At 33.3% G+C, this 22,818-nt stretch overlaps 1 protein-coding gene across 1 annotated transcript; it reads right to left on the bottom strand.

Moving 5' to 3' along the window:
- Positions 1 to 600: 600 nt before the first annotated feature.
- LOC124539355 (vitellin-degrading protease-like) lies at positions 601 to 3,700 on the bottom strand. Its single transcript, XM_047116726.1, has 5 exons — positions 3,610 to 3,700; positions 3,249 to 3,411; positions 2,173 to 2,425; positions 1,571 to 1,720; positions 601 to 849 (listed from the first exon to the last, which is right to left on the bottom strand). The coding sequence occupies exons 1-5, from the start codon at positions 3,650 to 3,652 to the stop codon at positions 673 to 675; spliced, it is 786 nt and encodes a 261-aa protein (XP_046972682.1). The 5' UTR covers positions 3,653 to 3,700; the 3' UTR covers positions 601 to 672.
- Between the last annotated feature and the right edge of the window lie 19,118 nt (positions 3,701 to 22,818).

Raw genomic sequence — 22,818 nt, 5'->3', positions numbered from 1 at the left:
TGCATTACATTATTTTTATTATAATTATAAATGTGAAATTGACTCTGTCTGTCTGTCTGTCTGTCGTTCTTTCACGACCAAAACTTATCAACCGAATTTCATAAAATTCGATACGAAGCAAACATGAACTCTGAGAAAGGACATAGCCTACTTTTTTTGCCTAACACATGACAACCAACACCCTCAAACACTAGCGAAGCCGAGGGTGACTACTAGTTAATAATAAACAAATAAATTTGTTCTCTCTTTCAAAAACATTATAATAAATAATAGTAACAACATATGAATTTCACACTAAGGCCTCATCTCCCATTTCTTTTTTTGGTTTTGGAGCATATTCCACCACACTGCTCGAAAGAGGGTTTGTGGATTCACATGTGGCAGAATTTCATCAGGATGTTTTCCCTCACCGCCGAGCATTATTTTAATTCATTCGAGCATTAGTTAATTATAAACACAAAAGAATAAATGAAAACGAATGGAAATTCAGTGGTGCTTACCCAGATTTGAATCTACAATCATCGTTCTAACCACTTGCCTAATAAAAAACTTAAAAAACTTATAATTCAGAATAAAAAAAGGTATTAATTAAAAACTTCAAACGATAAAATCATTTATTTATATTATATATACAATAATCAGAGTTGCCAGATAAATCGCATTCGAATATATTTAAAGAGTTCGGAAAATGTGTTTCATTTTTAAAAGCATTGCTTGGTCGTCGATCCAGTCTCGGAGAGCTGCTACATTCGCGTAGACTCCAGGATAATTAGGCCTTGCGCACCCCAGGCCCCAGGAGACAATACCGGCGAGCTTTCCATTATGTACTAGAGGACCTCCACTGTCACCCTAAATCACACAAATTAAACTTTTACGTAACATGCATATTATTAAAGAAAATATTCTGGAAGCGTCTATCTTATTTTTAAAATATTTTGCTGCTAAAAGTATTCCGGATTTTGTTGCAATTTAAATGATACAACAACAACAATAGCCTGTATTTTTTGAAACTAGATACATGTAGGTTTCCTCACGATGTTTTCCTCCACCGCCGATAATCACAAGTTAAATCACACATAAACACAAATCAAGCACATGAATATTTAGTGGTATCTTCCTGGGTTTGAACCCGCAATCATCGGTTAAGATCCACGCGTTCTAACCACTGGGCCATCTCGTCTTTTTAAATGACACATCGCTCCATTTTTAATGGAGCTGTCGATAATATTTAAAATGAGAATTTTTAAGCTCTTAAATATTGAGTTTTTAATATTGGAATACAACATCTTTGTCGATAAATTAAAAATCAGGTAATGTTATTTAAAGATTATTTTATCATTTTTAAGCCAAAGTCTACATCGAGGAACACGTAATTTCTAAAGTTAATTACGACGGCTTTTGTTTCGTCAGTAAAATGAAGTTTAAATTATAAGCAATAATCTTTATCACAAGACATTTTTAGTTCACTACACTAGAGCAGTAATTCTTATTGACGAGAAACCAGTTAGATTAAATATACTCTCATTGTATACCAATGAAGTTCTAAATCCATAAAGAGAACATTGATTACCTGGCAGGCATCCTTTCCACCTTCTGGATTACCAGCGCAGATCATCCTAGGTGTGATGCTGTAAAGTGGTTCGTACGCTTTTTTACAGCTATCTTCATTCACTTTTGGGACCAGTACCATTTGTAACGTTCTTGGTAGACCACCGCCTTCCTAAAATGTATCATCAAATGTGTCATTTTAATTTTATGTTTATGGTAATATGTTTATTATTGTACTAAATTGACATCTGTCTCATCTCCCGTCCTAATATGACTTCAGTTAACAGAGTAAAACGAAAGAATGAAACTGTTTATATAAAGAAAGACAGGTCAATGAGCGACCTGATGGCAATTGGTCAACACTATCGAAATACGTTGGCATCGTAAGATATGTTAATCATTTGTATACTCAACAACAGCCAATCATTTGTGTCGTTGAAGCCTAAGTTACTCCTTATTACATCAACTACCTACCAGTCGAAGTCCCATCAAAATCAGTCCAGCCGTTTCATGTTTCAAAAAAATGTATTTTTGTTACATGTATAAATACATAAGCATACATCTAAAAGCGGTTATTTTAATATTACAAACAGACACTCCAATTTTACTAACAATTATACTCACTCTAAGATTACCCCATCCAGTAACAACAGTAAGATCGCCGTCATTGATTTCGTCCCCTTTATCAAACATCTCAATGGGAGCGATACGTTTGCTGAATTCGAGAGGCTTGGACAACCAAATAATTGCCACATCACTATCCATTTTGCTGTAAGTGAAAGCTGGATTCCATACGAAGTCACCGACAGGATAAATTCTACCACCATTCACACTGGACGATGAACCAGCGCGAACTTGTAGGTTAACTGGAGATGAACTGAAAAAAAATACCGGACATACTATATGTGTAAATATTATTCGACAGGCAAACATGCCTGCCAAATAATGCGACGAGGCGTAAAGATTCAAGACAAATAACATCTTAAATACGTTGGCGGAGCATATGGGCCACCTGATGGTAAGTGGACACCATCACCCATAGACAATGACGCTGTAAGAAATATTAACTATTCCTTAATGCGTCAATGCGCCACCAACCTTGGGAACTGTATTTACACTGCCTCACCTCAAACCGGAACACAACAATACTGCGTACTGTTGTTTAGCGGTAGAATATCTGATGAGTGGGTGTTACCTACCCGGCGGGCTTGCACAAAACCCTACCACCAAGTAACTACTTAGAACTTCTTACTTAGTACTTCTTGCAGTTCTAGTAACTTTATGTAAAGGTAACATCAGTTAATTCATTACGACGATTTCTCTAAGCGAATAAAAATTTCGTTGTGCTATTATTATCGAGGCTATAAAATTGCTAACTTACGATTTAGAAACTGGATTGATACACTTTTGATCTATATTAAAATTATAAACGTGTAAGTAACTATGTCTGTCCGTCGTTCTTTCACGACCAAACAGCAAAACCGAATTTGATGAAATTTGGTATGAAGCAAACTTGAACTCCAAAAAAGGACATAGAGACTCTAAAACACAAGTGAAGCCGTGGGATTACTAGATATAATATAAACTATCTGATAAAATTGGTTTGCAATTTATACTAACTATATCATAAAAAAAAAATATTTTTTGGAATCACGCTTTAAATTCTTTTGTTTTTTTTTTTTTATTTATTTCATCCTTACCCGATTAAACAATGTGCTGCCGTTAATATAAGATCATCGCCAATGATTGAACCGCCACACGAATGTCTTCCTCTGTTTAAAATTGAAACCTGGTAAGGAGCCATTGTTATGTCAACATCCTTCCCTCCAACGATCCTTGTATCTTCCAGCAACGGTATTGAAACTAAAAATTTAAAAACATTGTTACTTATTCTAAATTTAAAATGTTAAAAATATATATCACATCGTAAACACTGTTTTGATTAAGATAAATTCTAAATTTAAAATTATGGACAAAAAAGAATTTACTATCTAAATGAAAAAGGTTTGATTATATTGTAATTCGAAATTCGAGTTTTCGTTATAAATCAATGAACCTTACCGGCATAGCCGATATAAATGATCAATATGAAATATTTGAACATTATGCGTTACAATATGCACTGGCCCGTAGTTCCATTCAGGAATCATCATTTATACCTGAGAGTTACAAAAGAAAGATTATTGGGTCAACACAATTATCACATGTCTGATAATGATGGTCCTTCACACCAATTCAAAGATAAAGATTATATAAAGATAAGCCATTGTTTATAATTATTTTGTTATAAGTGCCATGATAACTGTTATAATATACCGGTTCATTGCTATTGTTTTGATAAGCAGGTGAAGATTTGACAACGTTAACCGATTACGCCGCTCTCAAGGGTGATGATGCGTTTACCTTTGGTACGTATATATGTTACGTGCTTTATAGTCATTATTATTCTATTCATGGATGTAATCAATTGCTTTATTGATAAGAATGAGTCACATTTAGGTGAAATTTAAAAATAATTTGGCTAAATATCTAATGATAAATAAACTGTATTTTAAGCTCGCTTTCGACCATTTCAACAATGTCAAAAGTACCGATACTGGCTGTTGGCAATTTTATTTTAACAATGATAAGTGCAAGATACACAGTTAAATAATTAAAAAAAATCTCACAAGAAATGTCATAACTTATGACGATATTTGAATTTCAATTTTCAATCTATGACATATCTTAATCCATATTTATTTGTTTCGTTTAGTGACAAATAGTTTCAATAACAATTATGTTTCACATTAGTCGAGTGCTCCATGATTAATTAAAATTAAAATTAAAATTTATGGAACATATGTAAACAACCGATATAAAGTCAAATCGAAATATTTTGTACGTATTGATTAATCGGTAAAATAGCCCTATCTTCCTTTTGGCTTACAATATAGCTCATGAACAAGATGACGGTATTATTCCGAATCACAAAAGTTTCATAATTTAAATCGATACGAAATTTAAAAATCGATTCATATCGATATCCCAATCATTTGTATACTAACCTTTCGAATCTTTCGAAGGAGTATAAAGAATTCTACTAAAGCTTATAAAAATACGGAACCTTCTAAATTCAAATTTGACGTATGTTTATTGTTTGTTGGAACTCGTAAATATTTGGAGTGGAGTCAAAATTAATGTCGAAACAAATAATATTCCATGGTCATTGGGAAATCCCATAAAAATACCATAGGTAATTATTTTATCATAGCGATAACAATTTAGATCAAGGCGTATGATTATTGTTTTTACGCAATTAATGTTTGTTAATTTTGGGCCTTTGCATTGATATGTATGTTTAGGTCATTATTATGATGCCATTGATAAAGAAATTGTTATGGGTCGTCTTTGACTGGCGTTGAGCTAGCTCAAATGCCTAGCTTGTGAAGCTGTAGACTATTTTGCTCCTCGATATCACGAACAGAAAAAACCCAAAACGGTGCGATATTTAAGACATTTTCTACCTCGCATAACCACTCTGTGGAACCAGCTTCCACCGGCGGTTTGACCAAACCGATTTGACTTAGGAACCTTTCAGAAAATAATTGCAATAACGCACCTGTAAGTCCCCTGGTAAAGCAGATGTCCATGGGCGGTGGTAAGCAGCTCGTTTGCCAGCTATTAAAATCTTAAACCTCATACAATATAAATTGATTAGTTATACCGTACTTTACCGTATTCTGCTGTTAATTTTGGGATCTACAAAACCATTCTATCAATATTTTTTACTGCAATTACTACATACATTGAAAAACTATAAGTAATATATAAATAAATTGTAATTAATTAAATGTTCTGATTGTTGCCGAAATTGCTACCATTCCTTGCAATATTAGTGAATGTCTAACATTAATTTAGTTTTTTTTTTCTTTTCCATTATTTAAGCAGCAATTCGTGTGTACTCAGGCTCGTTCTAACTTACCTGCCTCTTGTGACAAGTGCAATATTAATTATCGATCCCTGTACTCATAGATTTCAAGAGGGTTATATATGTAGTCATGGTTATTAATGAAGTTGAGTGTCTTAACTAGAGGTGACAAAGAAATCCCCGATAGATAAACAGCAGCCATACAAGTTGTGTATCGTTGCAAGTTCAATCCTATTCTTGTATACTAATATGTTGTCGTAATGACCTGTAAATATCCCATAGTCGGGCTATGGTATTCTCTACTTTTTGAGAAGAAAACTCCTCCGACAGAAGGCTTCAATCGTTGATGGATAGATAGATAGATTATAGATAGATAGATAGAGTGATTCGGATGAAAGATTTTTGTATATAATACATGGCCAAAATAGTAAAGAAACACGGATTTTATAAGTTTCTAATGTGATGTCGTAAATAAACAAATTCTGTAGTACGTATATTTAGTATCAGCATTACATCCATGCGTAGCCGGGGCGGGTCGCTAGTTATTTATGAAAAAGTAAGTAGTTAAACCAATTCCTTTTATATTCTACCACCAAAGAGTAACATTTAATTGCATTCGGGTTTGAAAGGTTAGTGAGCCAGTGTAACAAGCACAAGGGGTATAACATCTTAATTCCCAATGTTTTGGAAACTTTGTAAGATATTATTAATATTTTTTATACCAATGTCTATGAATGTTTAAGACTGCCGACACAATGGGCCACTTGATAGTACTTCACATCAGGTGGCCTATTGTGGTTTAAAATCGAATTAGAATCAGCCAAAACATCGTATATGATAAAATATAAGAAAAATGCTCAAACGTTTTTATATTAAGGCCAATTTAAAATTTTGCGAGTCTCAGAAAGTGGCATAATACAAGCGCATAAGTATCTTTCGCACAATTTTAACTAGCTCCTTCGGGAGATCCGCACTGGACTTTTATAATGCACGTCTTTCAATTTTTTAGTAAAGTAGAACAGTTATGCGGTATGCGGTATATGTAATGCTAAGGAGTTTATTACGTTTTTCATTTGAGAAATAATAGCAACAGATTATTTACTGATTACTCTCGGATACTCTAGATACTAATCTACACTCCAGAATTGTAGATTTACATATTTTTTATGACATAAGACTTGTCGGACTAGCAGTTGGGAATTTCTTTTCCCAACTTTGGCAACTAAGTAGGTGTATCAATCACCAACGATGATGGCGATTGATACACCAACATAGATGTATCTTAGTTTCCAAGGCTGTTGGCGCATTGGTGTTGTAAGGAATGGTTAATATTTCTTACAGCGCCTTTGTCTATTAGCTGTAGTGACCACTTACCATCAGGTGGCCCATTAGCTCGAATGTTCCACTGCTGGGCTACGGGATTCTCCCCTTTGCCGTTATCTAATTGAGATGGTAACCATCTCACGGGTCACACTCATTGTCTAGTCTCATATACTAAAAATAGCCAACTTAAGACTTCAAATATTTTGACTTTGGTTTAAGTTTTCTTATGGGGATAGATATTAGAAAATCTGTGATTCTAATATCAATTCGATTAAGAACTGATTTTAGTGCAGATGCTGCACGATGAACCGGTTTCAACCAGACTCCAAGTCGCCATTGGTTGGAACGTAAATCGTGTAATGCACCATTATACGCATGACAGAGTTTGATATCGTACTTAAATTTAAAATGCAAAAGTTTAGTTCTTACTAAATCATGTTCGACGGGTAGTAATCATAGTAAATTTTATTAAAGCCAAACGCATCTTAAAATTGAACATCATTTTTTATAATTAAGGTTGGCGGACGAGCAAATTGGCCAGCTGATGGTAAGTCGGCACCACCGCCCATAGACAATGGTGCTGTAAGAAATATTAACCATTCCTTACATCACCAATGCGTCACCAACTTCATCACCTTATCAATGGCACTAAATTTAACAATGAAATTACAGGCCAAACCTGCTGGAGACAATTTTTTTTTTTTATTTTATTTTAAATATTTTTTTTATATAGCGCGATCTAAAAACATTCAGCGCCATCTGTTAGTAACACAAACTATTTTACACTATACATAAAAGGTCATACCAACAACCAACCAACAACAGCCTGTAAATTCCCACTGCTGGGCTAAAGACCTCCTCTCCCTTTGAGGAGAAGGCTTGGAACATTTTCCACCACGCTGTTCCAATGCGGGTTGGTGGAATACACATGTGGCAGAATTTCTATGAAATTTGTCACATGCAACCTGCATGTGACAAATTTCTAACGATGTTTTCCTTCACCGCAGAGTACGAGATGAATTATAAAGACAAATTAAGCACATGAAACAGAGGTGCTTGCCTGGGTTTGAACTCGCAATCATCGGTTAAAATGCACGTGTTCTAACCACTGGGCCATCTCGACTCAAAAGGTCATATGTAAACAAAATTTTCTTAGATGACTTATAAAACCTCCTTGATGATATTCTTTTAAATATTATTTTTATAATAGACCATTAAGTACTACGGGAAAATTAAATGCCATCCCATTAAATGTCTGGAAGAGATGGTTAATTAGGCATAGGTCCGTCCGTTGTAAAATACGACTTTTTGCTGCCACCGGTTCGGAATGCTGTCTCTACCGAAAAAACGGCAAGGGTGGAGTAGCGATTCCATAAGAAATCACTTCACGAAATAGCTACAGCCGATCTACAGTGATATGCCATTTAGATCCTTGTATTGTATAATTATTATAGTCAATGTTGTATATCAAATCTTGTCATTTCAAGCTCGTGTTTTGCGGTTTTCAGTTTCTTAGTACAGAATAGCCTGATTTCATAATGTGTGCCTTTGATGAATCGAGATGAATTATAAACACGTAAATAGATTCTAATTAAAGAAATAAGTTATTGTTCAAAGTGACCGCACAGGAATAATGTTTATATTAAATTAATGATTTAAAACCTACTCAGTAAACATTTAAAAAGAAAATACATCAACAAAAAAACGGAACAATCCTTATTAAAAGAATGAAAACTTATCTTAGAAAAAAGTGTTTTTTTTTTAATGTTAACTTAGTATTTGAGTAATTAATATATTTGTTGTTTTTCAAATCATAAATAATCATAAATCATATCTATTACAAGATATATTTCTTAGGAGCCTAAAATAACTAAAAATGATTACTAAAACAATAATATATAGAATATTATATTATGAAATATTGTCAAAGCATAATATAGCTAAACGTCGTCAGTCGTCTTAGGGACTATTTATAACCTAAACTACTTGATATAGTACGACACAAATTAGATGTAGCATCGGAAAATGCAATGGAATGAAAATAAAACCGATTACTGCCGATTTACACAACCAATAGAAATAGCTCCCTATCGCGCCATTCGACGCTATTCGTCGCTATAGATTCTCGCGTCAGAGAAAGCAAGTGCATGTAAATCGACGTGTCAAATTGACGGATATATTAAGTCATATGATATTACAAGTTATTACGTTTGTGCAAAGATCATATTCGCATGAGAAATAAAGATTGATAATTTGGGACAGCGTACTCAATTCGGATGTGAACGGTTTTACGAATTTTACCGATGCGACCTCTAAGTTATGTCGTACTATACATATGTATTTATGTTTTTCAAAATAAATTACAATGATCTATAATTAAATTAGAAAATATATTAATATGGATAAAAATGGTTTAGAGAAAGAACCTTTTTTTAAATCAGAAATCAGTAACTAGTAATGTAATATTGGATCAGATGGATCTTAGATACTAATTTACTTAAATGAATAAAAAACCATTAAAGCTAAAGCCGGAGACATCTGTAGCAAAGCAATAAAAATGCAGCGGTAACCAAGACGCTGAAAAAAAAAAACGAATCAAAAGAGAATTACACCTCGTTAGTGCTTAAAAGGAATGCCTGAAGGCTCCAAGAAGCGTCCTTCCGCTTTACGGAGAAAAGGCCTCTTCTGTAATGAAATTTCTTTCAAATTACGTCTTATTTTCCATAACTTAAAAAATACTTTAAATCTTAATCGCCATTTTCAAATAATTTTATTCATTTGCTTTTATGAGCTGTGATGGCCCAGTGGTTAGAACGCGTGCATCTTAACTAATGATTTTGGGTACAAACCCAGGCAAGCACCACTATATATATGTGTGCTTAATTTGTATTTATAATTCATCTCGTGCTCGGCAGTGAAGGAAAACATCGTGAGGAAACCTGCGTGTGTCTAATTTCATCGAAATTCTGCCACATGTGCATTCCACCAACCAAGTAGTGGCATATGTTCCAAACCCTTTCCTTAATGGGAGAGGAGGCCTTAGCCCAGCAGTGAGAAATTTACAGGCTGTTACTTGACTTTTATTTGCTTTTATATGTATCAGTAATCATAGAAATGATGATATTGGAAAATTTTAAATTGTTTTTTCGGAGTACATGAACACACTTTGACATATAATGTAGAAAATCCTAGTGAAATACTCTGTATTATGGCTGTATAATGTATATATTAATATTTTCTGCGTAGATACCACCTCTTCATCACATATTCTACCGTTAAACAGCACTAAATAATATTGTTGTGTACCGGTTTGTACGTTTGAATGAATCAGTAAAATTTCTGACATAAAACACTTTGAAACATACAACTGTATGTAAATATTTGGTTAGTTCATATTTCGCTCAGAGAATCGGCATTACAATTAAAGAAGGAAAAGTTGCTTGTATTCTTTTTTTTACTTTTATGCTTCTTTATGTCTTTAGTGTAAATAACTCTTTAATTAGATAAATAAATATACAGACATTAAGATAGCGTAACGGTTATTCTTATGATATTCTTTTCAGTAATTCGTAACTGTTGTTCTAAAACTATCAAACATTTCACGAAAATGTATTAACAAGACAAAAATGTTATGCTGTCAGGGGCATAACGGCGATTATACTTGAGGAGGGTCGGAAGGAAAATATGTTAATTGGCTTAATCTGTTATAAATCCTCTTTATAAAGAACTCTATATTTCTTACGTATATACGTTAAGTTAGTGTTTAAATGAGGCGTGAGCTCTTACGGGTTATACTATAAAAATGAGCCAAGAATTCGTATCTTGTTGAAAAGAAGTGCTTAAATAACAAAATAAAAGAATTATTTGAAAATTATTTCATTCTTTTGGTGTATTTTGGTAATGGCAATTACAAAAGGCAATATATAGTTCTTAAACAGAGGTACTCTAGATCTCTAATAACTGGTCCAGAAGATAATTAATTAAAGGGCAGGGTTAATGATATTATACTATATTCGAGGTACTTTAGGCTGCTAAAAATTCTTGACAAGAAGATCTAATAACTGTTTTTAGACCTGATATGTAGTTTGGAATCCGATGTTTAGAGTCTTGAGAAACTTTAAACAAACGCAGTAGTTCATGTAATGGAATAAGGAATTGAATATGTAGTGCTATAAAAGGTTGGTGTTCCAAAAATATATAATTGTGATAAATGTTGTACTTACAATACAGTATCCTCCGGTAAATGGACGAAGAATTTTTTCTACTGAGAATATATTATGGGATTTAGTCCATCACCAAACACAACGGCGAAACTGATACAGGATTTCATCCGAAACATTCTAATCCCAATCTTACAATAAATCCAGCTTGGCGATTTCAATGTTAACACAGCTGCCCTTTGAACATCCCCCTGTGGGTTAAATAAAATACATGTAAAACACACACAGTCTTAAACTGAAATATTTTTATTTAAATAAGAATTACTAACATTATATGCTTAAATATATACAGATATGAGTTAAAAATAGTTATTGTATAAATCTTGATCGCGAGGAATAGTGGCAAGAATGCTAGCAGCAGTGTTTCGTTGAATCACAATTGTGATCCTTTGATCCAAAAAATGAACCAGCCCTCACCAGTAGAGGTAATAAGGCTAAGACCACTACTCCAAGGGCCCAGTGTAAATTAAACAGTTGGATGACAAGAATTTCAGACCTGTATATTTCCTAGTATAGTACCTGTCACTCCCACACATTAGATAGTGATTCTGTTAATATCTTATTTCTCAAATTCTAGAAGATATGTAGGAAAAAGTAAACACGTATACATAACATCAGAAATATACTTTTTAACTAATCGTTTTGGGGAGCCCGTATCTTCCGGTAAATTTTAATGCTTTTAGCATTTCTATTATTTGGTTCGGGTTGGAAGGGTAAGAACGCTAGTATAATTACAGGTGTGATAATCATGATAAGATCTAAGACAAAGTTTTTGGTGACGCGTGTTGTAAGAAGCGTTCTATATTTCTTACAGTATAATTGTTGCTATATTGACGATAATGAGCATGTGGCTTTTTAATTATTAATAATAATATATATAAATTCAATATTTTTGACAAATTAAAAAAAAGTATCTTAAGTCTTTATCGTTGGTTTATGGTTTAAATTCAAAACCATTTTTGAAATTTTACCGTTTCAATCGAGCTCGGTTGCAATCAAGCTGCGGTTTCACTTTGAAATTCCTACACACATTAGATATGCCTATATAAAATCTTTTGACGATACCAAAATTCAACACAAGAGCATACGAAAACAGTAAAGCGAAATCTAAATGTTGAAAGTTCGCGCTGTAAAAAATATATTCTCTGTGAAACCATGGTCCACAGGCGGTTTTGAATATGCAAATATTTTACAGCATATTCATGCAATCTTGTGACTATTCCGAGAGCTGAGATGGCCCAGTGGTTAGAACGCGTGCATCTTAACCGATGATTGCGGGTTCAAAACCAGGCAAGCACCGCTGATTCATGTGCTTAATTTGTCTTTATAATTCATCTCGTACTCAGCGGTGAAGAAAAACATCGTGAGGAAACCTGCATGTGGCAAATTTCATAGAAATTCTGCCACATGTGTATTCCACCAACCCGCATTGGAACAGCGTGGTGGAATGTGTTCCAAACTTTCTCCTCAAAGGGAGAGGAGCCCTTTAGCCCAGCAGTGGGAATTTACAGGCTGTTGTTGTTGTGACTATTCATGCAAAAAATATGCAAAATAACTTTTTAGTGTAATTATATCCACCACTTAAGATTCATCTTTTAATATTAAGTCGATATTGACTAACTAATGAGTCGTGCTTAGCCACACCTGCTACATATTACCTTTCAACTCAGGTTAGTAAGGTTTCACCGTTACGGTCATTACCGTATGCTTAATTTTATACTGTTTTATTTAATTTGAATTTTTAAGCACATGCTATTTACAACTATGTTTTCTTTTTCATCGTTTTGTTATCTCAAAGATTGATTTCACGTTTGAGATCAAATTGCATAATGTTAGGTCCACACAAGAGATCCACACGTAGACTTTTATTGACTTTTATTGAATTTTGTCTATGCAATTCAGCAGCGCAAACCAATGTTGGTGTTTTGGAAAAGTCTGAGCTTGGCATGAAAAAGTCGGATCTATTCGAGAAATTTAAACGTCTGTATGTCTGCGTAATATTTGAAGCAAAATAATAAATTGATTAATTTTTTACTGAAAATTAATGAAATACCCGAGGCAAAAGTTATTTAAAAACTATTCGCACCGAGGTTTGCAACGATACTGCTAAGAAAATTGTTTGATAAATTCTGCATCCTCATAGCTAAAAGTCGGAGGTCATGGAAAGGCCGCAGACATTTTGTTGATAGACTTTTTTACTGAGACTTGTAAGATTTTACAGATTTCTGTACAACAAAAGTCTGTACCAAGTCTGGTTCGTGTGAACTTAACATAACGCTATCACTAATAGACATAAATAATCAAAATCAAAATATACTTCATTCAAACCGTCATTTTACAACTATATTAAGTGAAGCTACCATTAGTTCGGAAAGTAGATTCTACCGAAAAGATTCAATAAAAGACTCAGTAGTTACTCTATTTCAATATTTAGAAATAAAGTCATGTTAGTTAAATACATGTGAAATATAGACCAGGAAGTCAATATATCTCAATTTCATGCTTTTCTATCGTCTGTATAGCTCTCATTTTATACACATGGACCCACAGATAGCAAGTGATTAAAGACGTTAACTCATTTATATTGACATCAAATATTCCGCCAATGTGCTGTGAACCTTGGGAACTAAGATGGAACCTTTACACAACAATACTATTTATTGCTGTTTGGCGAAAAAATATTTGCTGAGTGAGGAGCCTTACTTAGACATACTCGCATAAAGTTCTTCCATCAAATCTGAATGAATGATGTTTATTTAACTGCCTCGTTTGTAAAATACTAGCTTATACAGCTGAATAATCCGAGGTCAAATGAAGGTTAGATCGATGAAAAGTTACTGTACTTGCTTACGATAAATCCGTGAAATATTGTTTTGTTATTTTTTAATTTATCGTTAAGCCAACGTATATCGTACTGCAAATTCAAGCCGTGTGAGAATAGTCCTGGACAAACCTATGGCTATTTGAAATATAATTTGTTAAGCCATTATATCCAGCAATTGCTAAGGAATACTTGAAGATTGGAACGAATATACTTTACATTTTGCAGAACAATAAATGGCTAACTAGACTGCACCCAAACGAGCTATTACGTAGTTTCACCAAAATGATATTTGAATAAATTTACTGCATAATTTTCGAAGAAAATATTAAGCCAAAAATAAAACATTTCCAAAATGTCCCACTGCCACAATAAAATGAAGAATTGGGACCGCATTTCTATTGTGGTTCAGTTTTTCGCCCATAAATATTGACATTTTCAGAAACATAAACCATTACTTGGAACGTTAATATGAAAACAACTTTAGGAAGGAAGCCATTTGTAACTTTAATTGTACAGGATAGGTTACTTTAAACAGGAATACAGCTATTCTTAGTATGGTTGCTTGGTGGTAGAGCATATGATATGTCGATGGTACCTATCCAATCTGACTTGCCCTAAGTTTATTAAGTAGCGCGAGTTAGAGTTAGAGTTTGCAAAAAGCTTCATCAAAAGTATAACACCTCGCCTCATTGCCTCCACTGGTGACAGGAGGGCTGGTTCGTGTTTTGCCCAAAGGATCGGAATTGCGATTCAACGGGGAAATGCTGCTAGCATTCTTCCCACCATTCCACGCGGTCAAGATTTATACAGTAACTAGTTTTAGTTCATATTTGTATATATATATATTTAAGCATTTAATGTTCTAAATTCTAGAGTTTGTTGGTCTGAATTTCTGTAAAGACCTTTCCACAAGATCTTTCCTTACTATCAGAAGATGAAATATGAACACCAATATGTAAAATTCTAATTGTGTATATTTAGATTTGTATATACTATTGTCAGTTAAGAACTAAGCATTCTATCCACTCGGTCTTCAGCTCTTTGCAAATTGAAAGCGAATCTCTAACTAATCTCGCTCTCATTAAACATCACTTTGTATTTGCTTAATAATGTAATCGTTTCTCTGCTTCGAGGGAATTTGAGACTTTCATCAACGTTATCAGACACGTAACGCTTATATAATGTTCAGTATATATAGCGGTACATAACAAAACAGATTGTATGTAAGGAATATGAAAAAGGAAACGAAAGTAAATGATATAATAAGCTAGAAATTTCCTGTACCGTCGCTATAAAAAAAAAAACAAAAAATTAAATTTAGAATTACAATCATGACCAAGATGATTTATTTAACTATCTTATTTTCTAGATAGATAGATAGTTATTTTTTAACCTTTTTTATCTCACTGGAAAAACACGTTACGCGTTTTCACAAGTAATTATCGGTACCTATGCTACCGAGAAGCACTGACGGTTAGTCCACCTATACAGATCTCCAATTCTTAGAAATCCTCATTCCTTCACTCTCATAATCGTTAAGCAAATCCGACATGATAGTAAAGAGTTCTGCCGAAGGACCAAACTTTTTACGTGCTTTCCATGGTACGATATTACACCCACTACTTCCAACTTCCAGACTGTGACTGAGAATATTTCGATAAAAAAAAAATTTTTTTTCGGTCCGACCTGAGTTTTTAATTCAGGACTTCGAGGACTCCAGTCTTATATTTAGTATCTACACCAGCGAGGCCGTTAACACATAAACTATCTTAGGTAACCTAAACTTGTTCGGAAAGGAAGACCAACAAAAACCTTTTATTAACTATACGGTGCTGTATGTAAACAGTTAAATTTTTATTTATCAGCTTTGTGTAAATCTTATAAAAGACAATCGTCTTAATAATAAAATTCTATTTTCCCATAAAAATTCTTAAAGGGTACAAAAATTTAGTGGTATTTTTAATTACTGGTTTGAATCTAAGCAGGAAAATTCTTTTCTCGAAAGTCATTCGGTCGAAAGGCAATTGTTTTTTCACGGACAATTAACATCGAATAACTGTTTACTTTAAACGCTTTATTTATTTAAAAAACCTTCCTTCGACACTTAGCAATTGTATATCTAATTTCTTATTGTTTAAACTCTTTAATGCATGTCAGTGTTTTTTGCTATACGGTGGAAATGTTTTAAAGAAATTACGAAAAAGTATGTTCTGATAACTAAGTATAATATGATTGCGGGTTCAACCCCAGGCAAGCGCAGTTGAATATTCATGTTTTTAATTTTAATTTATCTCGAGCTCGGCGGTGAGAGAAAACACCTTGAGGAAACCTGCATGTTTCTAATTTCATAGAAATGTTGCCACATGTGTATTTCACCAACTCGCATTGGAACAGCGTGGTGGAATATGTTCTAAACCTGCCCAAGCAGTGTAAAATTTACAAGCTGTTGTTGTTATTGAGTTAAATGTATGTTTTATATTTACAACAGCTGGATCGAATTAAAAGCTAATAAAGTCATCAAATATTCTCTTATTTCAAATTGTGTCTGTCTTTGCAGTTAAAAAACTAGAACCTTGGCGTAATAGTGCAATTCTGACTCCACTCGTGTCAGAAGAGCTGTTTCCTCTATTGCCCAGAGGATTAGAATGGAATTTCAACAGAAAAATGCTGCTGGCATTCTTACCACTATTCGACGTTTAATTCTATTTAATTTTAATTTGGATACTAGCTGACCCGACAAACTTCGTACTGCCACAATCAAAATACTTAAATAGTCCAAATGTGATGAGCATAGAAACCATTGCACGCAGCGACACTGGTGATCTAACAGTAACAATAAATAACTGATACTAACATCAAAAGCGACACTATCAATATTTTTTTCTGACAAAGGAATCATGAGGTTGTGTAATAAATTCCCATGTCGCTATAATTAAGTCCTTACAACATAAAGTTTGCAAAACCATTTATTGTAAATTGGCTATACCATAAGTTTTAATTTAAAACTCATTTGCAATACAAATCAATACAATTTCACTAAATACAACACAGATAAATAATATAGGTGGTCAAGTTTTATTATGGTGATGTTGCCTATAATATTTTGAAAATATTGTCTGATTTATATTGCTCATAAATAGTCACGTTACAACAATTAGATACTTACATAAATTAAAATTTTAACAAAAAGAAAAACCGACTTCAAACAAAACAATATTTTAAAACAAACTAATATGCACTAAAAAGTAATAAAAATAATTGCGTGTTCAAAATATTTATCAGAGTCCTCCTAAGTAAAATAAAATGAAACGCATTAGAGTACTCAAAGCTCGATTTACGATTATACGTAGTTACAATTATTGTTATTGTTGTTGTTGTTATCGAGTCAGTATATTATCGTATAAAACCAAGCCAGCCAAGAGCTGATACCGAGTCCAAATATGACGACCTCCGTGGTCGAGTGGTGTGTATACCGGTTTTCATGGGTACGCCACTCCGCGGTCCCGGGTTCGATTCCCGGCCGAGTCGATGTAGATTATCATACGTTTTCTACGTTGTCTTGGATCTGGGTGTTTGTGGTACCGTATTTACTTCTGACTTTCCATAACACAGTGCTTTAGCTACTTACATTGGGATCAGAGTAATGCATGTGATGTTGTCTCATATTTATTTATTTAATTGACCTTAGTAAAAAAACTTTGCAAAAGAGCTAATGTATGTCGTACTTCATAAGGTCACACAGAATGTTGAAATGCAGCAACGAACGTAAGCACATTAAAATTTTACAAAGGACAATAACTCACCTACCGCACCCTGAAGCTGTTTAGGAGTTGCATTGATTATCATATTCGACTATGACTTGTTGTTGTTGACTTGTATTACTTGAACACGTTACGAAAGGTAACTCAAATGTCCAAATAACCCATATAAGATTCCGCCGAGTATCGCTAAAGTGTTCCTCAGAATTGAAGAGTTTCGTTACTTTGGATCCCATGCTCAGAATCTAACCAAACTTTCACCCCTTAACAGATAACAGTACCCTTGAAGTATATCTTTTATACTAAAAAAAGAATCATCAAAATTTGCCTGCGTGATTTTGAGTTATTTACCTATTTTTTTTCGCACATGCATAATGCAAATTTAAGACTTATGTGGTTTAATGTTGTCTTAAATTTTCGCGATTATTACACATTTAAATAAAACTAATTATAACGGATGAATCGCGTATATTAATTATTTTTAAACATCCCGACGTTTCGAGCACTTTGCAGTGGTCTTAGTCTACCCGTGACCACGAACACTGCAAAGTGCTCGAAACGTCGGGATGTTTAAAAATAATTAATATACGCGATTCATCACTTATGTGGTTTTCTTATGGATACCATCATCAGAAATGGATAAAATAAAAATGGGACCACACGGGACCACAGTTTCACTGCGTGTAATGGTTTAACATCTGCGTTTTTTTGCGATTGGAAGAAATTAGTAAATTCGAGAAATAGATGTAACGAACTCATAATATGTAGATATATGTAGTATACGTATATATACGTATATACATAGTATATGTATGTAGTATACGCATGGTACGCACTATGTACTATATTTTTTTCACGACAACGTGAAATAACTCTGGATCAAGAGTTTGATCTGGAGTTTCAGCTGATATAACGTTATCAATTTGATCCGGGGTTATTTTAAGGAACTGGCAAATTAATACATTTGCATTAGGGAATCCCCTCTTTTGCTATTCAGTGGAGTACATATGGCACTTCTCCAAATATACATAATTTTACAATTAAATCTATAAGTGCTTTCAATTTTTGCCGAAAAACACGTTCTGTTATTTCATGACGATCAGTTGTCGACTGTTCTTCAAATAAATTGTTTTTAATATCATCCCACTGCCGATTACATGTAAATGTAATGAACAGATCCGGTCGACCATTATACGATTATGTCGACCACATAAGAAATTGCGTCTTGTGCATATTCGTTCATATGCCGTGGGCAACTAATGAACGAAGATGGCAATATAGTCAATCGCCCGATGTCTCATTAGCATCATTCACTATCGCGTGTTGCAAATGAATATATTCTTCGGATTTTAATTTTGCTTTGTTAACGATTAAAATTAAGACGGTCAGTTTCTATTTTGGCATGCATGTCAACGATGTACTGATGATATACATAGTTTACCATATCACGAGATAAAATTTTGTGCTAGTGCACGAACCATCAATCGATACGAATAAAAATTCAAGGCTCTAACCTTTTTCTGCATATTTAGACATGAAAATAAATGCACACATTGTACGTTTAAATGTATTTTTTTTTTGATAATAATAAATTGAAATTATTCGTATTACCTATTGAAACTGGTGGATCAGTGTACTCATTTTAATTAATACTTACTTTTATTTTGACAGTACAATTCCCCGTCTAAAAAATCTCCATTAACAAAATGACCCGCCATTTATTGAATTCATTTGTTACAAAAAATGTGATAAATGAAGAACCACTCGACCGATTTTGTGCAAACTTCACATAAACCATCTACTAAATAGTCCGAACAACCCCTGAAAATTTGGTTAGGATAGGTGAGCCCGTTCTTGAGTTATAAAGTGATATCGAAAATGATACTTATTTTTATATATATAAATTCGAAAAATTGATGTAGCGATGATGTAAATAATACAAAATAATTTTTAAAACATCAATGTTTTATTGTCTAACATCGATTATCATAGAAAATCAATGATAATCCTCTTATTAATCTATTTCTAAGGAAAAACAATTTTGTTATTTTTATTACATTCTTACCATTTTTATCATACTTACTCACCTTCTAAACCTTCCCTGGACTTCCACAAATAATTCAAGACCAAAATTAGCCAAATCGGTCCAGCCGTTCTCGAGTTTTAGCGAGACTAACGCACAGCAATTCATTTTTATATATATAGATAATACCTTTACCTACCTTTTGTAATAAAAACTTCATGTAAATATTATGTAAATAAATGTTAAAATAACCTTTTATTAAGCCAAACAATATAACAATAGCCAAAAATTATAATTACATATGCAACAAGTGCAGGTTTCCTCTTGAAGTTTCGTTACACCGGTGAGATAACTAACAAATTAAGTACATGAAAATAGCATAGCCCTGCTTTGAACCAACAATCTTCGTTTAAGATTCTTCTTTTTTAAATATTGGACAACATCACATACATTCATCTGGTCTCAATGTAAGTAGCTTAAGCAATTGTGTTATAGAAAATCAGAAGTAACGACGGTATCACAAACACCCAGACCACAGACAACACAGGAAACCTTCAAGAAAAGAGCATACTCGTTCCTTAAAGGCTGGCAACGCATCCACAAGCCCCCCGGTGTTGCAGATGTCCACGAGCGGTGTCATTACTTTCCATCAGGTGAGCTTAGTGCTAATTTACCCCTATAAAAAAAGCAAAAAACAACTAGTGAACTTTTTCTATATCGATTCGACCGGGAATCGAAATGGTGTACGCACTACTCGACCACGCAGGTCGTCATTTATTTTTGGATCATAGAATTGGAAAGGAACTTTGTTATCTCTATTAATTAATTTTCGTTTAAACTCGTAAGTTTTATGTTCTTTAAGATAGTTCTAGTATTTATATATGCATGTTCATGCCAGGATAAAGGCAAGCTTAGCTAAAATAGCGAAAATACAAAAGTCGTGACTTCTAAAGCACAAGAAGATTACTGTGAACGCGGACCCAAATGACCTTTAAAACTTTTTTTATGAACTAAGATGTAAATGTAATTACTTTTAGGAAGTCACGGACGTGACTTGGATAACTTAATTATTGAGTTCTTAGGTTTTTACATAACACTGTGACATTTTATTTATTTATTTATTTATTTATTTATTTATTTATTTATTTATTTATGAGTCCCCAACAAAGGATACACACTAATTACACATTAAAAATAAAACGGTATAAAGGTTACACAAGTTATGTGCTCCTTCAATTATAGGAGACCACAGCATGCACAGGAAAAAAAATATTTTAAACTTAAAGAAAATAAAAGTGAAAAAGTAATAAATGGAAGTAAAAATACAAATACAAATTAAAATCTTAAAATTAGGAAAAAGCTTATAAACTAAACTTTTTATTAATAATAATATCACGTTAGAATTTTATTGAGACACACTCTGAATTTGGACAAGCTGTAACGATGAATATCGAGTTCGATATTACATCTAGAAAGTTTGTTATATTGTCTACAGAGCCTTGGAACAGCAGCGTTATGTCCTAGGTTTGAATTAAATGTCGGAATATTTAAAAGGTTATAAGCTTTTAAACGAGGCAAGCGAGAAGGAACATTGATATTGAGCTTATGTAGAAGATTACTACAATCAATCACCCCATGTATAATTTTGTGTAGAACTGTAAGATCTATAATAATTCTTCGAGTTGTAAAAGAGGTCATGTGATAAAATTTAAGTCTATCGTTGTAACTTTTGATGTTTTTAGCCTGTAAATCTTTGAATGATAGATGGTGAAGAAAGCGTTTTTGTACTTTTTCTAATCTATTGATGTGGATATTATATTGAGGATTCCATATAGTGCTATTATATTCGAGTATGGGAAGAACCAGGGTCATGAATATTTTGATTTTGGTAGAATTGTTCTTGAAGTCCTTCATATTACGGAGTATAAAACCAAGAATTTTAAATCCCTTAGATACAATATTAAATATATGTGTGTCGTATCTCAGCTTTGAGTCTAAAGTAACTCCAAGGTCTCGTACACAGTGCAATAGTGAGATTTGTTGTTTGTTGATGTAATATTTATTTGGCTCAGCTTTTTTATTTCGGGTAAATTGTATACAGTGACATTTTTTTATATTAAGACTCATATTGTTATCCCTACACCAAATCTCCAATCTATTGATATCTTCTTGCAATTTATTTACATCATCGTTTGCAAATATTGGTTTCATTAATTTAAGATCATCGGCAAATAAGTAGTAGTTGGAGTGGTAAAAACATGTTGTGATGTCATTAATAAATACGTTAAAAAGAATAGGTCCGAGATGTGAACCCTGCGGAACGCCTGACACGACTTCAAAACTGTCCGAACAATGACCATTGATGACGACCTTGAAACTTCTATTCTGCAAATATGATGTAAACCAATTGAGGAGCGCTCCACCTACACCAAATTGTGAAAGTTTGTGTATTAAAAGCAAATGATCAACTTTATCGAAAGCTTTACTAAAATCTGTGTATATTACATCTACAGGTATTCGGTTATCAACATTCTCGGATAAAGCGGAAGTAAAACACAATAAGTTAGTGGTGGTTGATCTTGACTTTAAAAAACCATGTTGGTGGGGGGTGATTTGATGTTTCAGATACCATGACAATCTTTCAGTGATCAATTTTTCAAAAACTTTGCCTAAAGTTGAAAGTAACGAGATTGGTCTGTAATTACTGACCAGATGCTTTTCACCAGATTTAAATATTGGAAGTATCAAAGCTACTTTCCATAGATCAGGAAAAACTCCATCTTTTAATGAACGATTAAAAATTAAAGTAACAGGTAAAGCTAGTGCTTTAGCACATCTTTTTATAAATACCGGTGGAAGATTATCACTACCTGACCCCTTGCGTTCATCAAGTGTTTTAAGTGATTTATAAACTTCTGATGTATTAAATGAAAGTTGACAAAGGAAATTTGAAGAGGTATTACCACTGTAAGATGTTTTTTTATTGTTATCGGACTTTGAAAATACTTGTACAAAATTTTCAGCAAATAAGTTACATATTTCTTTACCATCAGAAGCAACTTTACTGTCGAGTTGCATTTTGGCTGGATAAGAACTACTACCTCTTCTCTTAGCTTTGATAAACGACCAAAAAACTCTGGGGTTAGATTGAATAGATCTTTCAAGCATTGCTATATATTCATTATAACATTCAACTGATAATTTATGACACT

Source organism: Vanessa cardui, chromosome 22 (genome assembly GCF_905220365.1).
Source record: "Vanessa cardui chromosome 22, ilVanCard2.1, whole genome shotgun sequence".
NCBI lineage: Eukaryota > Metazoa > Arthropoda > Insecta > Lepidoptera > Nymphalidae > Vanessa > Vanessa cardui.
The sequence above is the reverse complement of the archived record's forward strand: the minus strand, read 5'-3'. Positions and strand labels throughout refer to the sequence as shown.

Excerpts from the sequence above, each read along its gene's own strand:
- LOC124539355 (XM_047116726.1), bottom strand. The coding sequence starts at position 3,652 with ATGTTCAAATATTTCATATTGATCATTTATATCGGCTATGCCG. Across the intron at positions 2,426-3,248 it reads GCAGCACATTGTTTAATCGG|TTCATCTCCAGTTAACCTAC; the intron begins GTAAGGATGAAA and ends ATTTTTTTTCAG. Across the intron at positions 850-1,570 it reads GTGGAAAGGATGCCTGCCAG|GGTGACAGTGGAGGTCCTCT; the intron begins GTAATCAATGTT and ends TGTGTGATTTAG.